At 47.4% G+C, this 18732-nt stretch overlaps 1 protein-coding gene across 11 annotated transcripts in view; it reads right to left on the bottom strand.

Annotated features, from left to right (window-relative positions):
* Positions 1-18732, bottom strand: part of FBXW4 (F-box and WD repeat domain containing 4) — a 101325-nt gene that overhangs the window by 48771 nt on the left and 33822 nt on the right. Inside the window, exon 6 of one of the 11 annotated variants that reach the window (XR_014253472.1) lies at positions 503-578. The exons of 8 other annotated variants lie outside the window; for them this stretch is intronic. Coding sequence is in view for 2 of the 3 variants with exons in the window: in XM_082425178.1 (XP_082281304.1) it covers positions 15021-15150 (130 nt within the window). In the remaining variant the exon portion in view is untranslated. Of the gene's footprint in view, positions 1-502; positions 579-9730; positions 9824-14902; positions 15151-18732 lie in introns of those variants that run through there. 2 more of the 11 variants (XM_082425179.1, XM_082425178.1) reach the window with 2 other exon arrangements.

The following is an 18732-nucleotide window of genomic DNA, read 5'->3' as shown; positions in this document are numbered from 1 at the left end:
TAAAATTTGGTTTTGGGGTATTTAGGTGGTATTAAAAAATAATAAAAGGAAGTTGTTTCTGCAACCCAATTAATTTCAAACCCAGGATTCAGATCATAAATAGCCAACAGTGATCTCACAGCACCTAACACATATTATCCCTCTTCTGAGACCTGAAGTCCCAGTGGAGCGAGAGTTGGTCCCAAGAGGCCAGGAGGGACGTTTTCTACCTCCTGGATGGGAGTGGTTAGGGATGGGGCACAAGCATGGCTTCAGTCAACCCCACCACAAAACTCCGGGACCTTCAGCTCCCCAGGTCCACAAACACCCCTGCAGTCCCACTAGTCATGGGTGTGCATGGCTTTCCAAATGGAGGTATGACACCAGAGGCTGCAGAGCCCACTTATTCTTAAGAATCATGTCCTCCTAGCCCCAGGCCTCGGCAATGGGCAGAGGAGATTCCAATGGGGACCTTAACTTATCTGTTTCCTTCATTATTTCCAGGAAAGGAGCCCTCACTCACAGGTCATTCTGCCTCTGTTGGCTCTCTTCCACTGGGCCCCAGAGCACTGACTCCAGACCTTCCTTGGTCCTACTACCTTAGAGAGAATGAGGGGAGGGATTATTCACACTGGGTCTTTGACAAAGGAGAGCTTTTCACACAGGAGTTTAAGGAGACGTTGGGATTGGGAATCCCTTCCCTAAGCAGCTGCCTGCCATCCCGTCCAATTCCTCAAGTCTAGCTCAACCCACTCACACCACATGCCCAACAGTTGCTTTGGAACAGATTTTTTCCTGGTGGCATGTTTTTGTCATGCATTTTTGAAATCACAAACTATAAAAACTATGGGTTTTTCTCTTTGGAAAAACATTAGGATACCAAAAAGCTCATTTGATTGGAAGTTTCCTTTCTTTCCCACTAAGGCACTTGGGATAGGATACAAACCTTTCAGAAGAATAAAAGAAATGACACAGATTTGCAAACACACTTGACAGTGCTATGGGTTCCTGATTTACTGGCTGGGTGACCCACTTCACTTCAGGCTTTCATTGCTACACAGTACCTGTGCCGCATACTGGGTACTGTTAGCTGCTGCTAAGTTGAGGTATCCTCAAGTCAAAGGTTTCTAGAGAACCCACTTCCCATCCACCTCCCTGCTCCTTCTGTGGAAAAGCCAAGGAGTTTAGACCCTCATGATAAAGCTCCTCAGAACCCTCGGGTCAGCTGCCACCAGCACAGGCCTGGGCCTCTGCCACCTCAACAGCTCCTGCCTCTTCTGTGCTCAGGCCCTGCATTCTCCCAGATGACCACAACTACCCGCTGTGACTTGCTTGAGAAGCACACATCTTCTTCCAGAAAACGACATTTCCTTGCACTCCACCACCAATAGGAGGAAAATTTACAGAAAAGGGGAGTCCCAAAAAGAAGACTGGGCAAAAGATAATCTGGAGAAAAATATAAGACCTTCAGGAAACACAGTGATTGCCAGAAACTCAATAACCAGGTCCCTAGCTCCTCCTCCATGCTCTAGGGAAGAGAAAATGATGAAACCCAGTGGCTTTAAGAATCCACATATATGTACACTCACTTATGTCGAGCTGTCTTCTTGAGGTGACCCCGTCCCAGGAGAAGCAGTGACATCAACATAAAGTAATGAAGGTTAAGGCAGAGGATTCCATGTGGATCATCTCAGGTTGTTCTTGCTTGGGGGGAGGGGCACCCAGAGACCAAGGAACCTGCCTGACACCCTGACACACACTTTACAGGTGCCTGGGCTCAGAGACAGGTGACAGATGCATACACACAGAGCTGCGGAGAGAAGGGCACAGAACCTGTGCCTGAAAATTAAAAACCCAGCATTGGCTATCTATTATTCAGTTAATTTTCATCAGGTGCTAATTGCTTCCTCTGATCATCTCCTCTCCTTTTCTTTGGAGAGGTAGAAAGTGCACAAAGGGATACTTTTCCCTCTTTGTGGGGAGGAATGGGGAAAAATGAGAGGGGGCAGAGAGGAAGATAGAAATAAGCTGCCTCTTAAGCACCTGAGAAATAAGGTGCTCAGTGAGCTCGTAAATCTCACCCAATCACCTGAAGAAAGGGATCAGGCCTCCATCAGGGATTAGGTCTACCCACCACAGGAAGACATCCTGTATATTTAAAGTCCCAGGAACCTCAAGGAGGTTGAGCTAAGTCAGAGACCTGTGGATTAAAAGCAAAGGATGGTTTGAGTGGGAAAAAGCAAAAACTCTAGTTCTTTGATGAAGTCACAAGCAGCACTGATTCTAAATGAGATTTTTTAGAACTACCATACGACCCAGCAATCCCACTACTGGGCATATACTCTGAGAAAATCATAATTCAAAAAGAGTCATGTACCACAATGTTCACTGCAGCTCTATTTACAATAGCCAGGACATGGAAGCAACCTAAGTGTGCATCCGCAGATGAATGGATAAAGAAGATGTGGTACATATATACAATGGAATATTACTCAGCCAGAAAAAGAAATGAAATTGAGTTATTTGCAGTGAGGTGGATGGACCTAGAATCTGTCATACAGAGTGAAGTAAGTCAGAAAGAGAAAAACAAATACCACATGCTAACACATATATATGGAATCTAAAAAAAAAAAAAAAAATTGTTCTGAAGAACCTAGGGGCAGGACAGGAATAAAGACGCAGACATAGAGAATGGACTTGGGGACACAGGGAGGGGGAAGGGTAAGCTGGGACGAGGTGGGAGAGTGGCACGGACATATATACACTACCAAATGTAAAATAGCTAGTGGGAAGCAGCCGCATAGCACAGGGAGATCAGCTCGGTTATTTGTGACCACCTAGAGGGGTGGGATAGGGAGGATGGGAGGGAGATGCAAGAGGGAGGAGATATGGGGATATATGTATATGTATAGCTGATTCACTTTGTTATAAAGCAGAAACTAACACACCATTGTAAAGCAATTATACTCCAATAAAGATGTTAAAAAAAAAATTTTTTTTAAATAAAATTAAAAAACAAATGAGTTTTTGTACCCCTGCTCTTAGGACCCCAGCCATGGGAAAAGCTCTCCCATGACAAAACAGTACCTTTTCTCAGCTTCCCTAAGAACACTGAACACCAGATAATCTGACTGACTAAACAGAACCTAGACAAGTTGCGTCTTTGAGCAAGCACGCTAGATCAGAGTTTTCTTGGGGACTGACTGTACTTTAGACAACGAGCCCTAGGGAAGCAGCAGCAGGAAAAGGAGTCAGAACTTTAAGGCCAAGCTCATCTGACTGACTCAGATAATCATCCATGGACAAGACCAGGGAGCCCCTGCCTGGACAGAAGTTAATATGCATCCCAGCAGGCCCAGTTAAAGGCCAGCCCAGCCCAGCCCACCCCTTCCCTGGCCCCAAAGGAGAAGGGCCTATGCTTTCTAGGAAACGGCAGTTGTGTTAGACCATTGCACTGCATCTGAATTCCTCCATTTTGTAATTTTAATACAAAAGTTAAGATGGTCAAATATCAAGTCTCCCAGGATGGCAGGCTTTCTGATCAACATTTTTCTTGTCATTCCAAATTCTTCAATCTTAGTTCCAGAATTGAGGTGCCCACCCCCACCAGGGCTTTTTCGCCTTTTGCTGTCAAGGAATGAGGGTGGACTCTAAGCACTCTCCACTGGTCCATCGCTCCCTCCACCTTGCTCCAAACTCTGCCTGAAATCCCTGGGCGCTCCACAACGTTATCAAGAGCAATTCCTGCCTCTTCTTCCAACCTAAATACAATTATACTTTTAAAAGGGAAAAAAACAGCCCAGGGACTCCCCAAAGAGGCCTGCTGCATTCTTCCCCCCTGTAATGAAGCTTAATAATGAAATGCCCCATGCTCCAATTAGTAAGAAATGCTCATTTTCTCCAGCTGAACACCCCCTATAGATACGTCTAATTTGTTCCCATGCTTCCATCTCTCTCCTCCATCGAGTTTGCACTTAAAGGTTATGATCTGTTGATGCCTCCCAGCCAGGCCCTGGCAAGACAACCTGGGGGAAGAGACAGTGTTTTCTATAACCTTGGAGCCCCAGCTTGACTATCCCTGATACCCCTTCCCTTCGTCATCACATCCATACACATAATCTGTCTCTTTCAGGTTCTTTATGAGTTGTCCACAAAATGGAAGAGAACAGAAAGGAGAAACAACATTTGGAAAAGTTAAGGGAAAAGAAGAGTAAAAGAAAAAAAGAGGGGGTGGGTATTGCTGTGAGTGGCCATTTCTCAATGAAAGAAATGTTCTTTGCCATGGAGTGACCCAAAACAGGAGCTGCTCCTTACTGGTGGGCCCCTTTGGAACTCAGGTCCCTCAAAGGTCTTGGAGCTCCAGCTTCTTTCCCCTCATCAGGCCTGGTGTGTGACTGGCACCAATTCCTGAGACAGTCTGAAGGGTGCCAACAGCAGCACAGAGGAGCCCCTGTGCTCGGGGAACCCTGGCGGGATGTCTCTCCCAGGCCACCTCATCTCAGTGGCCAGCCTGCACCTCTGCCTCCTGATTGTATGGAAAGTGAGGACACAGTCCCTTTCTAAAAACCTGACTCCTAGGATGAAGGCCCCACCCCCAGCACCACACCAGATGCCAGGACCATGGCCTGGCTATAGCTGTGGGGTGGGCAGGTCCTCCCTGACTCAAAGGCATCCCTAGGTTTCCCTCTCCCCAGAAGCAGAGCAGGCCACAACCAGGCTGATGCTCCCAGAGTCTTCCTCTCTTCAAATCATGCATATGCATCTTCTCTCCAGCCAGGCTAGGGGCCCAGAATGGGTAAAGACACCCTCTCCCCCAGCTCCCGGCACATGGCTATACTGCAGCGAGGCGAATGGTAAAGACCGAAGACATCCTGTTGGACCACCCCTAGTGGGTCTACCTGTTACGAGGCCCCAGTTCTTCTCACTGGGGAAAATGCCTCCCCCTTCTGTCCCTGGTTTCTAGGGCCTCTCCCCTTAACTGCCGGAGATGAGCATTTGAGATTTGCCGATGCTCCCCCAGACACTTTGCCTCTTTTCTGCCTGGTCCTCTTCTCCCCTGACCTTTACCAATTGCTGGGTAGTCATCTGCAGCAGACTTGTGCTCTCCCAGCACCCCTCCTGCTTGCCTCCACCTCCTCCGACCCCTGGAGACAAGGCCCTGCCCTGGCTCCCTGAGACTCACAATCTGTGCTCCTGCCGTACTCAGTTACAAGGGGGATATAACTCACTTCAAGCTTTACGTGGTAGAACTAACCGCCCCCCTCGGGGGTGGGGCGGGGGGCAAGCAAGCGTGTGCCTGAGCATCCCAAGGTGCTCTTGTTTTCCAGGCACCCCGTCGTAGTCTATGACAGACGCACGGATGGGGGAATCCTCTGCCAGCCAGAGTTGGCATCTCATCCTACCTCTCAAATCTGCCACTAGCCTCCAGGGCCGAAGACCCTCCAAGAAGAAGAGGCCCTGCAAGACAAAGACCTGAGGCCCCCCAGCCTGGCCTCCCAGCCCAACACAGGCCCGCATTAAAATCAACACTCCGTGAACACACAAAACTGACAAGGCAGAGGGGGAGCACACATCGGATACAAAGATCGGGCTCTCGGGAGACGCGGCCTGTTGGTCTCCCATGTTAGCTCCAAGTGACTAAGCGCAGGGTGGGAAATAACGCCATCGTGGCCGCCAAAGCTCCCGCCTGGGCTCCAGGTTGGGCAGCCTTTTCACGGGGAGGATGCCTCTGCCTGGAAAAAAATGCAAGCATTGTGTGGGAGCCATTAACGCGTGAGCCTCTGCACATTCCTTCAAGAAGCAGGAGCACACTAGTCCCTGAGCCCCCAGCCCTGTGCCCCAGCAATTGTACAGGCTTGGAACACACTGCACATGCCACCTGGTCCTTCCCCCCAGGCCCCTGGCTCTGTGAGCGGTGGGGAGGGCCCCGCCAAACACCCTGGCTTCATTGTGCCCCAGAAAGAGGGGACTAATTACTCGCCTACACTCTGGAGCGCCCAGGGAGAAAACAGAAGCCAGTGGGGTGGAGAGGGTGGGAAACGGGGGTGGGGGGGTTTGAAGAAGGGATAGAGAAAGCCACAGGATACATTTCAAAGTTTCTCTAGCTATTTGGGGGTGGGGGAAAGAAAGCCTGGTCCTGATGTGAAATCATACAGAGGTCAGGGCTGGGTCTCCCACCCTTGTGAGAAAGTGGTGAATCGAAGACGGTTTATCAAACGATCATTTTTTTCTTTTGAAACTGGGAGGCAGCAGCTTGGACAATTCTGCAGATGTGCTTGATGAATTAGGGACAAAAATGGCCCTTCTCTGCCCCCCTCCTCCCCTCCTTCTATAAGGGCTCCCATCGGGGGTTGCTTCTCCCTCCACTGCCTCCCGGGCCCTCCCCTCCCTTCTTCAGTGGTCAGCTGAGACCCCACCCACTGCTTGCTTTTGTACTCTTGGCCTTTGGACATACTGACAGGGGCCTTTATGAGACCCCAATCAAGACCCCCATGTCACAGGTACCTAGTAGAGACACCAGACCTTTTCAAACAAGGGACAACAAGGAGAATCGGCGGGCCCATTGTCTCTCCTCTGTGCTAAGTGAGATGAAAGGGGCCCGCAGCCCCCTCCCCACAGCCCGCCTGCCAATCACCTCTAGTTATTAAGGTCACAATGTGTAAATTCTTTTGACCTGCACCTAATCAAAGATTCACCGGCCCTTTCAAACCCGAATGGGGAGGAGGGGAGAGATTCCCTCCCATAAACCCAGCAAATTCTCCCTCAATAAAATTTCTCTCTCTGATTCCTTCTTTGCTTCCCATCTCCACCCCTTCGCTTCTCTTCACTCCGCCCTCTTCACCACTAGCTTCAAACACAACTGACAAGCCCCATGGAATTACTACCCTCAAAAACCCAAGGAGGATTTGAAAGTTTCTATTTAATTCTCTTTAAATAAAAAGTTTTTGGACAGGCATAGTTGCCCAAGGAAGCCCAGAACCTGGGCAGTCTCTGGGCTCTGATGGCAAAGTGGTCGACTGACTTTTTTCTCTCTCCTAAATCAGCCTCTCTTGCTTTGCCCAGGATACCATTACACACGGAGAAAAAAACTGGGATGAATGATACCCCCTCACCTTGTCACTTAGCATCTCTAGCTCGGTTGCTGACCCTCCAAAACCCAGCTTACACTGAGTGGTTTTGTGAACTGAGGTGAAAAAAATTACCAAGCCCAAAGTAGGCAACCCTCAAGAAAAAAAGAAAATAACCATAAGGTACAAAAGAACCACAAAGAACAGAATAGGAGCCAGAGGAAAGAACTTGAGAGAAAGCAAAACTTAGGATTTTTTGTGGTTTGAAAACTACAAAATGCTTAAATCAAGCAAGGAGAATAAAATGCTTGCCAATCTCCATCAATCAATACCAAGCTACGCATTTTTCTCTTATCTATCTTATCTGTCACTTAGAATAGGGAGAAGGCATAACAAGCAAGGTAGTGATAATTTATGTAAGTTGCCCCCAAATCCTCATTTGTCTACTGTCTACTCTTGGGGATGCCTCTCTCTCCCTTTACCTGTCTCTCTCCTTCTTTCTCTCGCTCTCCTTCTCTCTCTGCTCCTACTTTTCCTCCTGCCTCTGTGATGGTACCTTTTGCTTCTTGGTTTCTCCCCGCCCAGCTGTCTTTACTTCTCTCTGAGCTTCCTTTTGGTGCTAATCCCTCATGGTATTTCAACTGTCGTCTCCATGCCGAAGCCTTCCACATCTCAACCCTGTGTCTGAGCTCCAGGCCACCACTCTGGGCTGTCTCTGGCCATGGCTACCTCATTGTCCCTTCACCGCCTCAAACAGAGCTCAGTCTTCTCAAAGCTAGGGCCCCCTTCTGCCATCAGGCCCATAGAGGAACTCATGCAGGTCTCTCCCCTCTCTCCCCCACAAGCAGTCATGACCACCTACAGACTTCTTCCTGTTTCTCCCGCTGTCCTCAGGAATCCAGTCCGTAACTGCTAACAAAGTGTACTCCGGAAAGGCATCCAAACAGCTTCAGTCTCCCCCGCTCCAAAGTATCCTACACACTGTGCCACCACATTAATCATTTAACTGCTTCAATCTGGCCAAAAATCTTCCATGGTTCCCTATCATTCTCAGATTAAAGTCAAACTCTGCTCTTCAAAGCCCTCCAAAACCAGGCCCCAAAGCTCCCCTCCAGCCACATTGCCCACCACTCCTTTACACAAACTTGTCTGCTCTGAACTCCCAAACTTACCTGCTCTGAACTTCCAAACTTACATTGAGCTTCCCTATCCCTTAGTATGTCTTTGCTCATACCACTCCTCTGGCCTCAAGTTCCTGTCTGCAATTTAACTAGAACCATCTTTTAAGTCCCACTTCAAATTCCATGCCATCCAGGAAGCTCTCCTTATTTAACAAAAAGGCTACTGCTTTCCTCTGATTTCCTATCGATAACCTTGACAGTTGATGGCACTCACACTGCGTATATACAGTGTTGTCTGAGTACATGCATTATTTTCCCAACTGGAATATAAGCCCCTGGATGGGGGCTAAAAACTGTCTCTTGTGCTTCATATTCCCCATGTATCCTTGCACACAGCAGTATTCTTGATACATCTATAAGGCTGGCACTCAGAGATATGCATTACATAGAAAAATAGTTCTGAGTTTGCCTTGCCTTTTTAAAAAAACTTCAGTATTTTAACTTATTTCTTTTCCCACAAAAGGTCCCAAGTATGAAACCATGTTTAATGCTGCAAAAGCAAATGTAAGGAAGGACCTTTTCAGGGTGATGGCAATATTCTAAACTGAATCGTGGTGATGGTTGCACAACACTGTAAATTTGCTAAAACTCATGGAATTGTACACTTAAAGTGGGTGAACTTTACAGTATGTAAATTATACTTCAATGAAACTGTTTAAAATAATAAATAAAATAATAAATAAATGTAGGTCCATGTATCCTTAATTTAAATAACTGTAAGGGAAAAAGGAAGCGTTCTCACTACAGTTACCTGATATTGAAATAGACATTTAAATGTAATTTATGTTTTTTCTATTAATAAAAATAGGCTCATTATAAAAAAAACTTAAATACAAAAAAGTAAAAAGAAAGTAAATGTCAGCAGAAATCTACCACATAAGAAATAACTGAAAAGATAGTCAAATAACTATCATACTGCTTTGTGACCTTTTTTTATTCAACACTATGTTATGACATCTTTGGGGGTAAATAAATATGTACATCTATAGCATCCTTTTAATGGCTACATAGTATTCTATTGGGTGAATGTAAAATATTTAACCAGACTCCTACTAATGGATATTTATGTGTTCTTAATATAAGTCTTTATGTATACATCTTGCATACTTGTCTGATTATTGCCTTAGGATAAATTTCTAGAAGAGGAATTTATGTGTCGAAAGGTTTTTACATTTTTATTTTGATACTCACTGCCAAACTAATGTAATTTTAAAACTAACTTTTCCTCTCCTTATTCCTAGACTTACCATTACCAGCCTGCAAAGAAGGATTTTCCTGGCCACAAATCTCTAACAAGTGAAGAATCCTTTGAATAATCTTTATTTTTTGTGTTAATTTTTTGTTTTTATTCTCAACCACAGCTTACCGTGGGTGCTAGTGAGACTCAAACTGGCCAGGAAAGTAGAGTGCTTCAAACACATTAACCCGTGTGTCCCTCTCTCTCTGCCAGATGTTACGAACCTCACCTTCATGCCCAGCTGACCCTTCTCTTGGGTCACTTACCACAGGACCCACTCCAATCACTCACTTGGTCTTTTCTCACTCAGGCCCAGGATGAAAGAGGCCCAGCCTTGGCCAGGACAACTAATGCTACCACTGCAACAAAGCAGAAAATAACAGGAGAAAAAGATGCATTCTGCAAGAGTAGAGCCCTCAGGAGAAAGAGACGGTGGGTCACATGCTCTGAGCTAGGCCCTCTCTGTAGCCCCTGAAGGCCTCGGTGCAGTGAGTTCAGGGAGAGGAGCATGTGCTAAGTGACAGCGGAGTGAATCTGCACAGCGTCCTATATGGAAACTGTGCTCCTGAGACTCCACAGAGTTTTGATCAGGCACCACAGGACTGAGCCAGGGCAAGACTCAAGCTAATCTCTCTCAAAATTCCCCAGTCAACAAAGAAAGGAGGAACAGACACTTATGGTGGCCTCAAGCAGAAAGGGGTCCATTTCACTTTACCTTGCACATCTCAGCTTTCCCTCCCTCTCTGTCCAGCCAGCACATGTCACATGTGCAACAAGCCACACACAAAGGAGGAGAAGTAACCCCCACCGTTGCACGGTGGCCTCTACGACTGGCGAATATTTATACTTGGAAAGCTCATCCTCCACACGGCCTTCTGGCCTCTCTTTGTGGCTTCCTGTCTAGCCCAGCTCCTAGAAAGAAGCCAGTATGAAGCTTCACACCTGACCACTTGCTATGCCAGCATAATGAAAGTGATGCCCATCCCCTGCCTATCCTCATCACCACCACCGAAGCTTCCGGAAGCAACACAGACATAAGTGTCTCCAGCCTGAAGCCAAAAGCCACACCTCTCTAGGTGGGGCAGACGAAGCATGGAAAATCAAGAACAAGGCCTGGTGACCCCACATTCTGCTTCACCAAGCCTGCCCATGGTATTAAGAGGATCAGAGAAAGCAGAAGATAAAGGGCCTTGGCCTTAATGCCTTCTCAAAGCAGGCAAGCTCCTGCCTTCGGGAGGTGTGCTCTTTAACCCCCAGCACCGGTGTGCACATTGTCTAAAGTGCACCAGCTTTAGATAGGGCTGCTGTTTCCAGCCTGCTGAGAAAACCAAAATACTGCACCATGACCACCATGGCCACTGTTCGAGAAGCCGGATCATGGCTTTGCTGTAGGAAGGTGCAGAGGAGGAGACAGCAGTGCACGATGAGCAGGGCTAGAGACCAGTGTGAACACGATAACATAGAAAAGGTGTGTGTGGTGGAGGAGGGAATCGCAAAAAAATATGAGTTATAGTTATTTTAATCTCCTAAAAGGTTCTCTCTCAATACTTGAAATCCTCTTTTGCAAATTAAGGCCCTGCTGAAGATTTTGGATGTTATCACATCCCAACTGGCACCCCACCTGCCCCTCCTATACTTTTCTGTGCCCCATTCATGTTTTAAATTTGCATTGCAAACTATGAAAAAGGAAAGCTTCCGCAGAAAGCAATTTCCTGGGCCAGCAGCTCTTGGACTAATACTCCTTTTGCAGTTACCAGGGATTCTGCGTGCACGTACTCCCCTCCCTCCTCCCGCCAGCCCTCCTCCTCCCCCCACTCCTCCCTCCCTTGCCAGCACCTTCTGTCTGAGCCAAGACTATCTGACAGGGGACTACGGACAGTGTCACAAACTAGCCCCTATGAAAATGCCCTGGACAGAAAAAGGAGCAAGAACCAGCTGGGAAAGAGGGGAAGGATTTGGGGTAGTCAGCTTAATAGAGCACCCCAGAGGCACAGCAGTTTGTCTGTAGTACAAGGCTCATAACTTATACGAAACAGGAAATAAAGCCCCTGCCCCCAAAAGTTCACAATCTGAAACTTCAAAAAAATTTCGCCACCAGGGAAGTCTCTCATAGAACCTTTACAGGCAGTTTTCCATACCAATGGTGTCAACATCTGTCACCGCTAGTGGTACACAGGGATGTCTATTGTCTTCCCTGATGGTGTGAGGAAAATGTTCCAGTTCTTGGATCCCAGGCTGCTAACCCCCCAAAAGGAACTACTACAATAATGAAACTCACGACACTCATGGAGGCAGGGTAACTGTCATGGACAGGAGAATTCCTGTTCTTGGGTCTTAAGGCCATGACCAAGGTGAGCCACATGTGACTGTCCTGAACTCAGAGAGGGGAAGAAATACAGCTGACTCTGTGGACTGCCACCTGGAGGTCCCAGGGACCAGGACTATGGTGGATGGAAAGGTGGTGGGGAGGAGAAGACACCATTTCAAAAAATTTCATTTGAAATGAAAAGGAAAACAAGGAACTTAAGTCTTGACTCTAAACTGATGTACTGAAATCTGCCCCAAATGGCCTGAGAGCCACCTAATGACAGGAGGATGGGGTGATCCTTCCACCTCTGACATGACCCCCCAATATACAAAAACACATTACGCTACTAATCCAGCCACACATTGCCTTTTTCACTCGGGCCCAGTACAAAGCCCTCTCCACCCCCCAGTCTACTTACAAGAGTGAGCTCCATTGGCTCAAAAAACTAAAAGCACAGATATTTCATGAAGATCCCTCTTTGACTGATCTGAGTGTTGCAGCTAACAGGTGGGGAAATCTTAAACATACGAGTGTTATCATGACAAGACCACTGGAATGGATCGGTGCCATAAGTCAGACAGGGCTAGAAGTTTCCGCCCCACCATCAGGTTCCTCTTTAGCCTTGACAGATCAAACTCAAGCCGAAGCAGGCTACAGAGATCAGTTCAGTCTCCGAGCCAAAGGTCTTCACAGTGAGGGACCAAAGCTGGCCGGGCTGGGCCTCTGCCGGCCCGTGTCCCAGATTAATCACCACCAGGAGGGGCTTGGCCACCAGGCTGCAATCTGAGCCCAGCAGCACCTGCACTGGGGTCACCCCGGCACCTCCCTCACTCCCTCGGGCAAGACTCCAGGGCATGAGGGTGTCCACCTGTTGACTACGCTACTTGGAACAGGCAGGCCAGACGCTTAGCCATCTTCAATCCCGCAGATAAGTCACAGGAGGTTTGAGTTAGTGCAGAAGGTGGAAAGATATGGTGACTCAATGAAGCCAGGGCTCCATGAGAAGGAAAATTCTCAGCCTCTGAACAGAAAGAAAGAGAGAAAGGCCTCAATGCCCCTGTCACCACTGTCTAGAGAGAAAATCTAGCTCAAGACCAGCAGTGAGTGAACTAAGCCCTCAGAGGTTATGAACTAATGAGATGCTCCGTGAGTGTTTGGGACACATTCTCGTCAGCTGCAGATCCACTGGATGCTGACAGGAAGGAGGGAGACCAGAGCAGGGATTTCTTTTCAAAACACCCCCAAATGCTGCCAATACGCCTGTGTGAAGGAAACTTTTAGACATAAATTCACTCTGTGAGGGTGCAGAAGAGCTTCCTCTGAATGCCAGGACCTTGGAGAACAGTTACCTCAAATGATCTACATCAGTAAGCTATTTCAAACACCTGTACACATAGAGCTAGTGACTATGTATGGTGCACGTACACATGTCTTTCCATGCTAGAATGCACTCTTTAGGACCAATGGACCCTATTATAAATTCTTCTCAGATGGCAATTTCTTTTATATTGTTGCTTCTCTAAGTCTACTAGAGTAGGAGAAAGTATTCTTGAGACAAAAAAAAAAAAAAATCAAAAGGAGGAAGATAAGCATGAAGATCTGTATCTTAGAACGCTCTGTCCCAGGCACTAACTTGTGATATAAGGAGAAACCACTCGGACGGATGCACCCTTTTCCACCTGCCTCATGCCCCAGGGAAGGAAGGGTGGGAGGGGTCCGAGTCAGATTGAAGTGTGTGTCCCTTGAAAGAGCAGAGAAAAGCACAGGTCAGATAAGAGGAGAAAGAGCTCCTACCCAGCGCCTTCATTTGAGGAGGAACACCCACATCCTGACTGTTACACCTTGTACCTCCAGAGCTCCATCGCGAGGAATTCCCTTTGAACTCCCGGCTGCAACCCAGAGTTAGGATAGAGCAGTGGCTACAATTACACACTTGCTTGTGGAGGGGTGGGGGGATGCTGTATGTGACAGGCCATGAAAGGTCCCTGCCTATAAAACAGACTGGAAAACAAACCCTTAATTTAAATGTTAATGAAAGTGCTGTGGAGACATCAGAGGCTTCCCGGCTGCTCAGAGAATAGCTACACCAGCCACAGAATTTATGGCTCCCCTTCACCCTCCTGCCTCCCTCTCTGCCTCATCACCCACTGAAGTTTAAAGAGTGTAAAAAAAAAAAAAAAAAACACACAACTAATTTTAACATTAACTCCATGCTTCCACCTTGGGATGTGATTGCTAAATTATCTGTTGGCAGAACACTGATCAAAGGTGGAAAAACACAGGCACATTGCACACACAACCCAGAAAAGTCAGCTGCAGCTGAGGCAGGAAAATTACCTTCTCTCTTCCTGATGTGGGACGGGTAGAAGAAATAGCGGTGCAGGTAGGGACTGGAGCTGGGAGGTGCAGACAGCAGGAAGAGGACGAAGACCCTGATCCCTCCCACGTGTCTGCTCCCCATCTGAGAACTTAGCATACCATATTTGCTAAGTTTGGTCTGTCTCTCCATCAGACTATGCTGTCTAGTTCACTGTTGTTTCCCCAAGGTCTAGCACACTGTAATGCTTAAGAAGCATCTGGAGAGAGAAAGAGAGATAGGGATGGGAGGAGAGATACAGAAACAGAGACAGAGCGGAGAAAGAAAGAATTTAAACAGAGACTGAGGGATGGAAATGTATCCCTGTAGCAGGGGCACGGTCTTGAGGCACGGACTCTATATCCACAGCATCCCGCCTTCCGCAGCAGCACTCTCTGCTTCTAGTTGTAGTGCTTTATTTAAGTCAGTTCTTCCCAACTAGCCAACCTTCCTGGCCAGGGAAGGAGTCGCTCCCACAGATGGGGTCTGGGCCAGCCAGAGCTGGCTGGGTTGCTGGTCTCAGGCCAGCAGCCCAGTACATGAGATTCCCTGTGCCCAACATGCCCTGGGTAGTGGCAGAAATCCAGGGTCTTGAGGAAGTGAAACCCACCCCTGTGGCATTTCGTCCTTGCTACTGATGGATATGTTGGCCGGAGAGGCTTGACTTAGCACCAGCAATGAACTCTAGGGTGGCGGGCGCTGCCCTGAGATTCAACAGAACCAGACTCTGATTCAGTTGTATCTCTACACTGATCTCTTTCCAATCTTAGGTCATTTTAGGCTGGACCAGTGGGCCCACCTAGCATCATGCAGAGCTTCCTTCTCTCTCCAGGCATCATGCAGCCCCTTCCAGCCATGCCAGCCTCTGGTCCTTCCATGCTGTCTTTGTGCCTCAGACTCTCTCATCTAGGGCCACCACATGCAGGCGACTCCCTCTAGTGTGGTCTTCAGCCTGGCAACAGGGGACACTGAGCCACTCCTTGCCTAGAGAAGGTGTCCTTTCCCTAGACAAGCCCCTGATCCTGGGAAGGGAGAAGAGACAGATCTTGATAGCTGTGGGCCAAACCATCAGGATGAGCAGCTACAATGTGAAGCACGACAAAGTCATCCATCAGAGTCTTTCTTCAGGTTATCAAGGTTAGGGATCCCCTTCAGGAACCAGCTCTTTATCACCAACTAGAAAAAGCAAAACTCAGAGGCACAACATTTACTTTTGATTTGTCTTCCCCTAAAAGCACTGAGTGAGTTAGGAAGCCCAGGGCCAAAGAGTTGCTGAACCACTGGGAACCAAAAGAATCTAAACTAAAAGTTGGCTGCCTCCTTTTTTCCAATCTTTCAAACCTCTGTCAGAGAAAACTCCAGATGCAATTACCTTTCACTAAAGAAGGGCGTATTTCAAAAGGCTGGTGAATGTGTCTGCCACACACACAACACACAGTAAACCCTGTAGCCACTGGGAACAAACACCCACTCTCCCCAGAAATCCACCCCCTTACCAAACAGTACACAGTGATGGCTTTCCTTCCAGACTCTCCCTCACCTCTGGGAGAAATGAGGCAAGAAGGGGCAGCTCCTCCATCAAAACCCCCCAGAGGCCACAACTCACTTTACAAATTTGAATCGGTACATTTCAGGCAGACTTGGACTAATCCCCCCCAAAACAAACAGGCCACCACAGTGAGCAAAATTACACTAAATTGTATTGTATATTTAATAACACAGCTAAGTCAAGTTTCTACACCTATACCACTCATATGTTTCCTTAATGACAGAAACGAGAGAAGGGATTAAAACCCAAGGGTCCTGGGAAGCCTTCCTGACCACACTCACGCACATGATAGCAAGTGTTGTTCGGAGATGGGGAAAGGATTCTTCTGAGCACCTCCTTTTTCTTGGAGGGCAATAAATATGGTGTCTGCAGAGGAAGGAGGCACTGTGGGCTCCTCTCTCTTCCCCTCCAAGGCAAACAGGGCAATGGGGCTCCAGACTCATGTCACCATCAAGGCACCCCCCAGCCAGCTTGGAAGGGCCCTGCAAACCGAAGATCTATGTGCACTGGCACTCCTGGGATGGTGTAAGCCTTCACAGCTACACGAGTGAGCCCAGGCCTTGATTACATACCGCCTTCCTCTCTTCCCCCTCGCTATCTCAACTCTGGCCTCCAGAAAGAGAATGTTCCCAGATCCCCACAGAGGCTTTCAAGGGCCACAGCTACTGTCCAAGATTCTGGTGGATGAAGGCATTGCAGTGACGTAGAGGCCTGCCTCGTGGCCCTCCCTCAGTACCACAGCATGTGGCAATAAGCTGGAGACCTGAGCCTCTTCTGCCCCATCCCACATGTGTCCTTCTCTGAGCCTCAATTTCTCCATCTGCCAGGAGGGGAATGACCCTCTCCCTTCCTCAACCAGAGACAGACTAGTTTCAGGCACTTAGTATCATCTGGCAACCACTACAGTTGTGCCCCCTTCTTTCCCCCACCACTGAATAAGATCCTCAGGAGAGCTACCCGACAGCAAGTGTTCAGTCAATAAACAGGGAGCACAGAGGAAAGGGAGTGAGAAAAAAAGAGATGGAAAATAGAAGGGATGAAATCGAGTCTTTAACAGTTCTTCATTTCCTTACTCTGAGTATTTACTAACTGTATTCAGCTAGAAATAATCTTTTAATGGAAATACAATGTACTGCATGTTTTAAAAATTCTGCTTTTCTGTGATACTTATGGAAAAGTGCTCAGAACTCTATGTGACCTCAGGAGATCGTATCCTGAGACCAGTTAGGACCCACAATTACACCCAGACGTGTGCCCTTCCACCTCCAGCATCTCAACTCAGTTCCATCTCACCCAGTCCTTTCACTCATCAAACAGCTCCAGGTTGGGCCTCCTCTACAGAAGGAAGGCTGCATCTATAAGTCATAAATCCTAAAAGCAGAGTTATTAGTGTTGGGACAAGAAGATGGGTTGGAGGGCACATAGGAGGTAGAGGGAAAGGTCCTTGCCTGCCACCTTCCCATGGAGTCTACTGGTTTTCCTTCTGTTTTTTGAGTACCTAAACATGGCTCTGAGCACATGACTGGTATTAAATATTATCCTCCAAGAGTGTTTACAAACCAAGAACTCAAGGTCAAGAAAGGAAGAAGAGGTGACATTTGGACACAGGACAGAATACCTGCTTTCTCCCAGTCATGAACACCTCAGATTAAGCCTAGGGCTTGAGGTTTCATGCTTCATACTACAAGTTTCTAAGTACACACATATGAAAAGAAGGCAGGTAAGTCCCAGCATCAAAGTTAAATACGATGAATAGCTCTGACAAATTATTTTAAATAGAAGAAAGAGACTGAGATGTGCTGGGTCTCCCAACTGTCCAGGTTCCCTGGAGGACAGCTGCTGCCCACCCACTCTCGTGTTTTTCACAAGGGGTTCACGGCCACATCACATTAGTGACACTGACGACCACACTCAACAAGAAAGGTGGCAGGGAAGGGAACAGAGGCAGCCACGGAGGGCAGGAAAACCACAGGGGAAAAGGAGAGGAAAGAGATTCCTGCTGAGTCCCCACCTCAAGAAGACTGCAAAAGAGCAGTGTAACTGCATGAGGGACAGGAGAAGCCCCAGGGAAGGGTGGAGACGTGAGAGCAGCTAAAGCAGCTAAACAAATGCTTTACCAGCTGGGAGAGAGTCTGGCTGACACAAGATTCTAGCCCTTTTAGCTTTGTAGAGTATTTTCATATTCATTGTTTCAGATCATCTTCACAATAACCTAGTAAGGACTATGAAAGAAAGAGTATTCAAATTTAACAGATGAGGAAACCACGGCTCCGAGGACTTACCCGAGGCAACTCTGCTGGTTGGTGGCAAAGCAGAACTCCAGTTTCCCAGAACAGACCCTACAGCTAGGAGGCAGTGTCTTCCAAGATTGGGAAAATGGTTCAGTTTACTGAAAGGTTCACATTCATTGACACAGTGAGAAGAAATGGATCTAATGATAAGATGACAAGATTCCTATCCCAATATATTTTGGGGGTAAGAGGAAAAGAAGCAGAGAGAACACCAACATATACTCTGGTCATTTAGTGTAATGACAGAATCCCAAATACAAACTACTTTTTTAAAACAGTCCAAGACATCATTTGTGGACTTGGGGAAAAGGTCACCTCAAATAACTGTGGGTCACGGAGCTAAACAGCCAGCCAACAGGGAGTGAAAGAATCATCCCAGGGGCAAGAAAGTACACCAAGAAGACATTTAAGGATAATGTTAAGAAAACATGAGACCTAGGTTTTCACCAAAGATGGGGCATATCAAGGACTTAGCAGAGGGTCTGGCATAGAACATATGACTAATAAATGTTAGCTGCTGGTAGCAGTAGTAGTTACAGAGCAGTGCTAGTAATATTAGGAAGCTAGGTCCTTCCTCAAAGCCAGCTTCCAAGTTGTGGCCAAAAAAGCCCCAGAGTCAGTTTACTGTGATCTAAACTGCTTCTCAGTGATGAAGGCAGACACTGTCCTCAACCTTTTATTGACATCATCTTCAACAGCTGCCACGCTCTATTCTGTTAACAGGTAGCCTAACGTATTCCAGAGGAGGTGGCTGGAGTAGAGGA

Source organism: Balaenoptera physalus (genome assembly GCF_965194825.1).
Source record: "Balaenoptera physalus genome assembly, chromosome: 14".
NCBI classification, from domain to species: domain Eukaryota; kingdom Metazoa; phylum Chordata; class Mammalia; order Artiodactyla; family Balaenopteridae; genus Balaenoptera; species Balaenoptera physalus.
The sequence above is the reverse complement of the archived record's forward strand: the minus strand, read 5'-3'. Positions and strand labels throughout refer to the sequence as shown.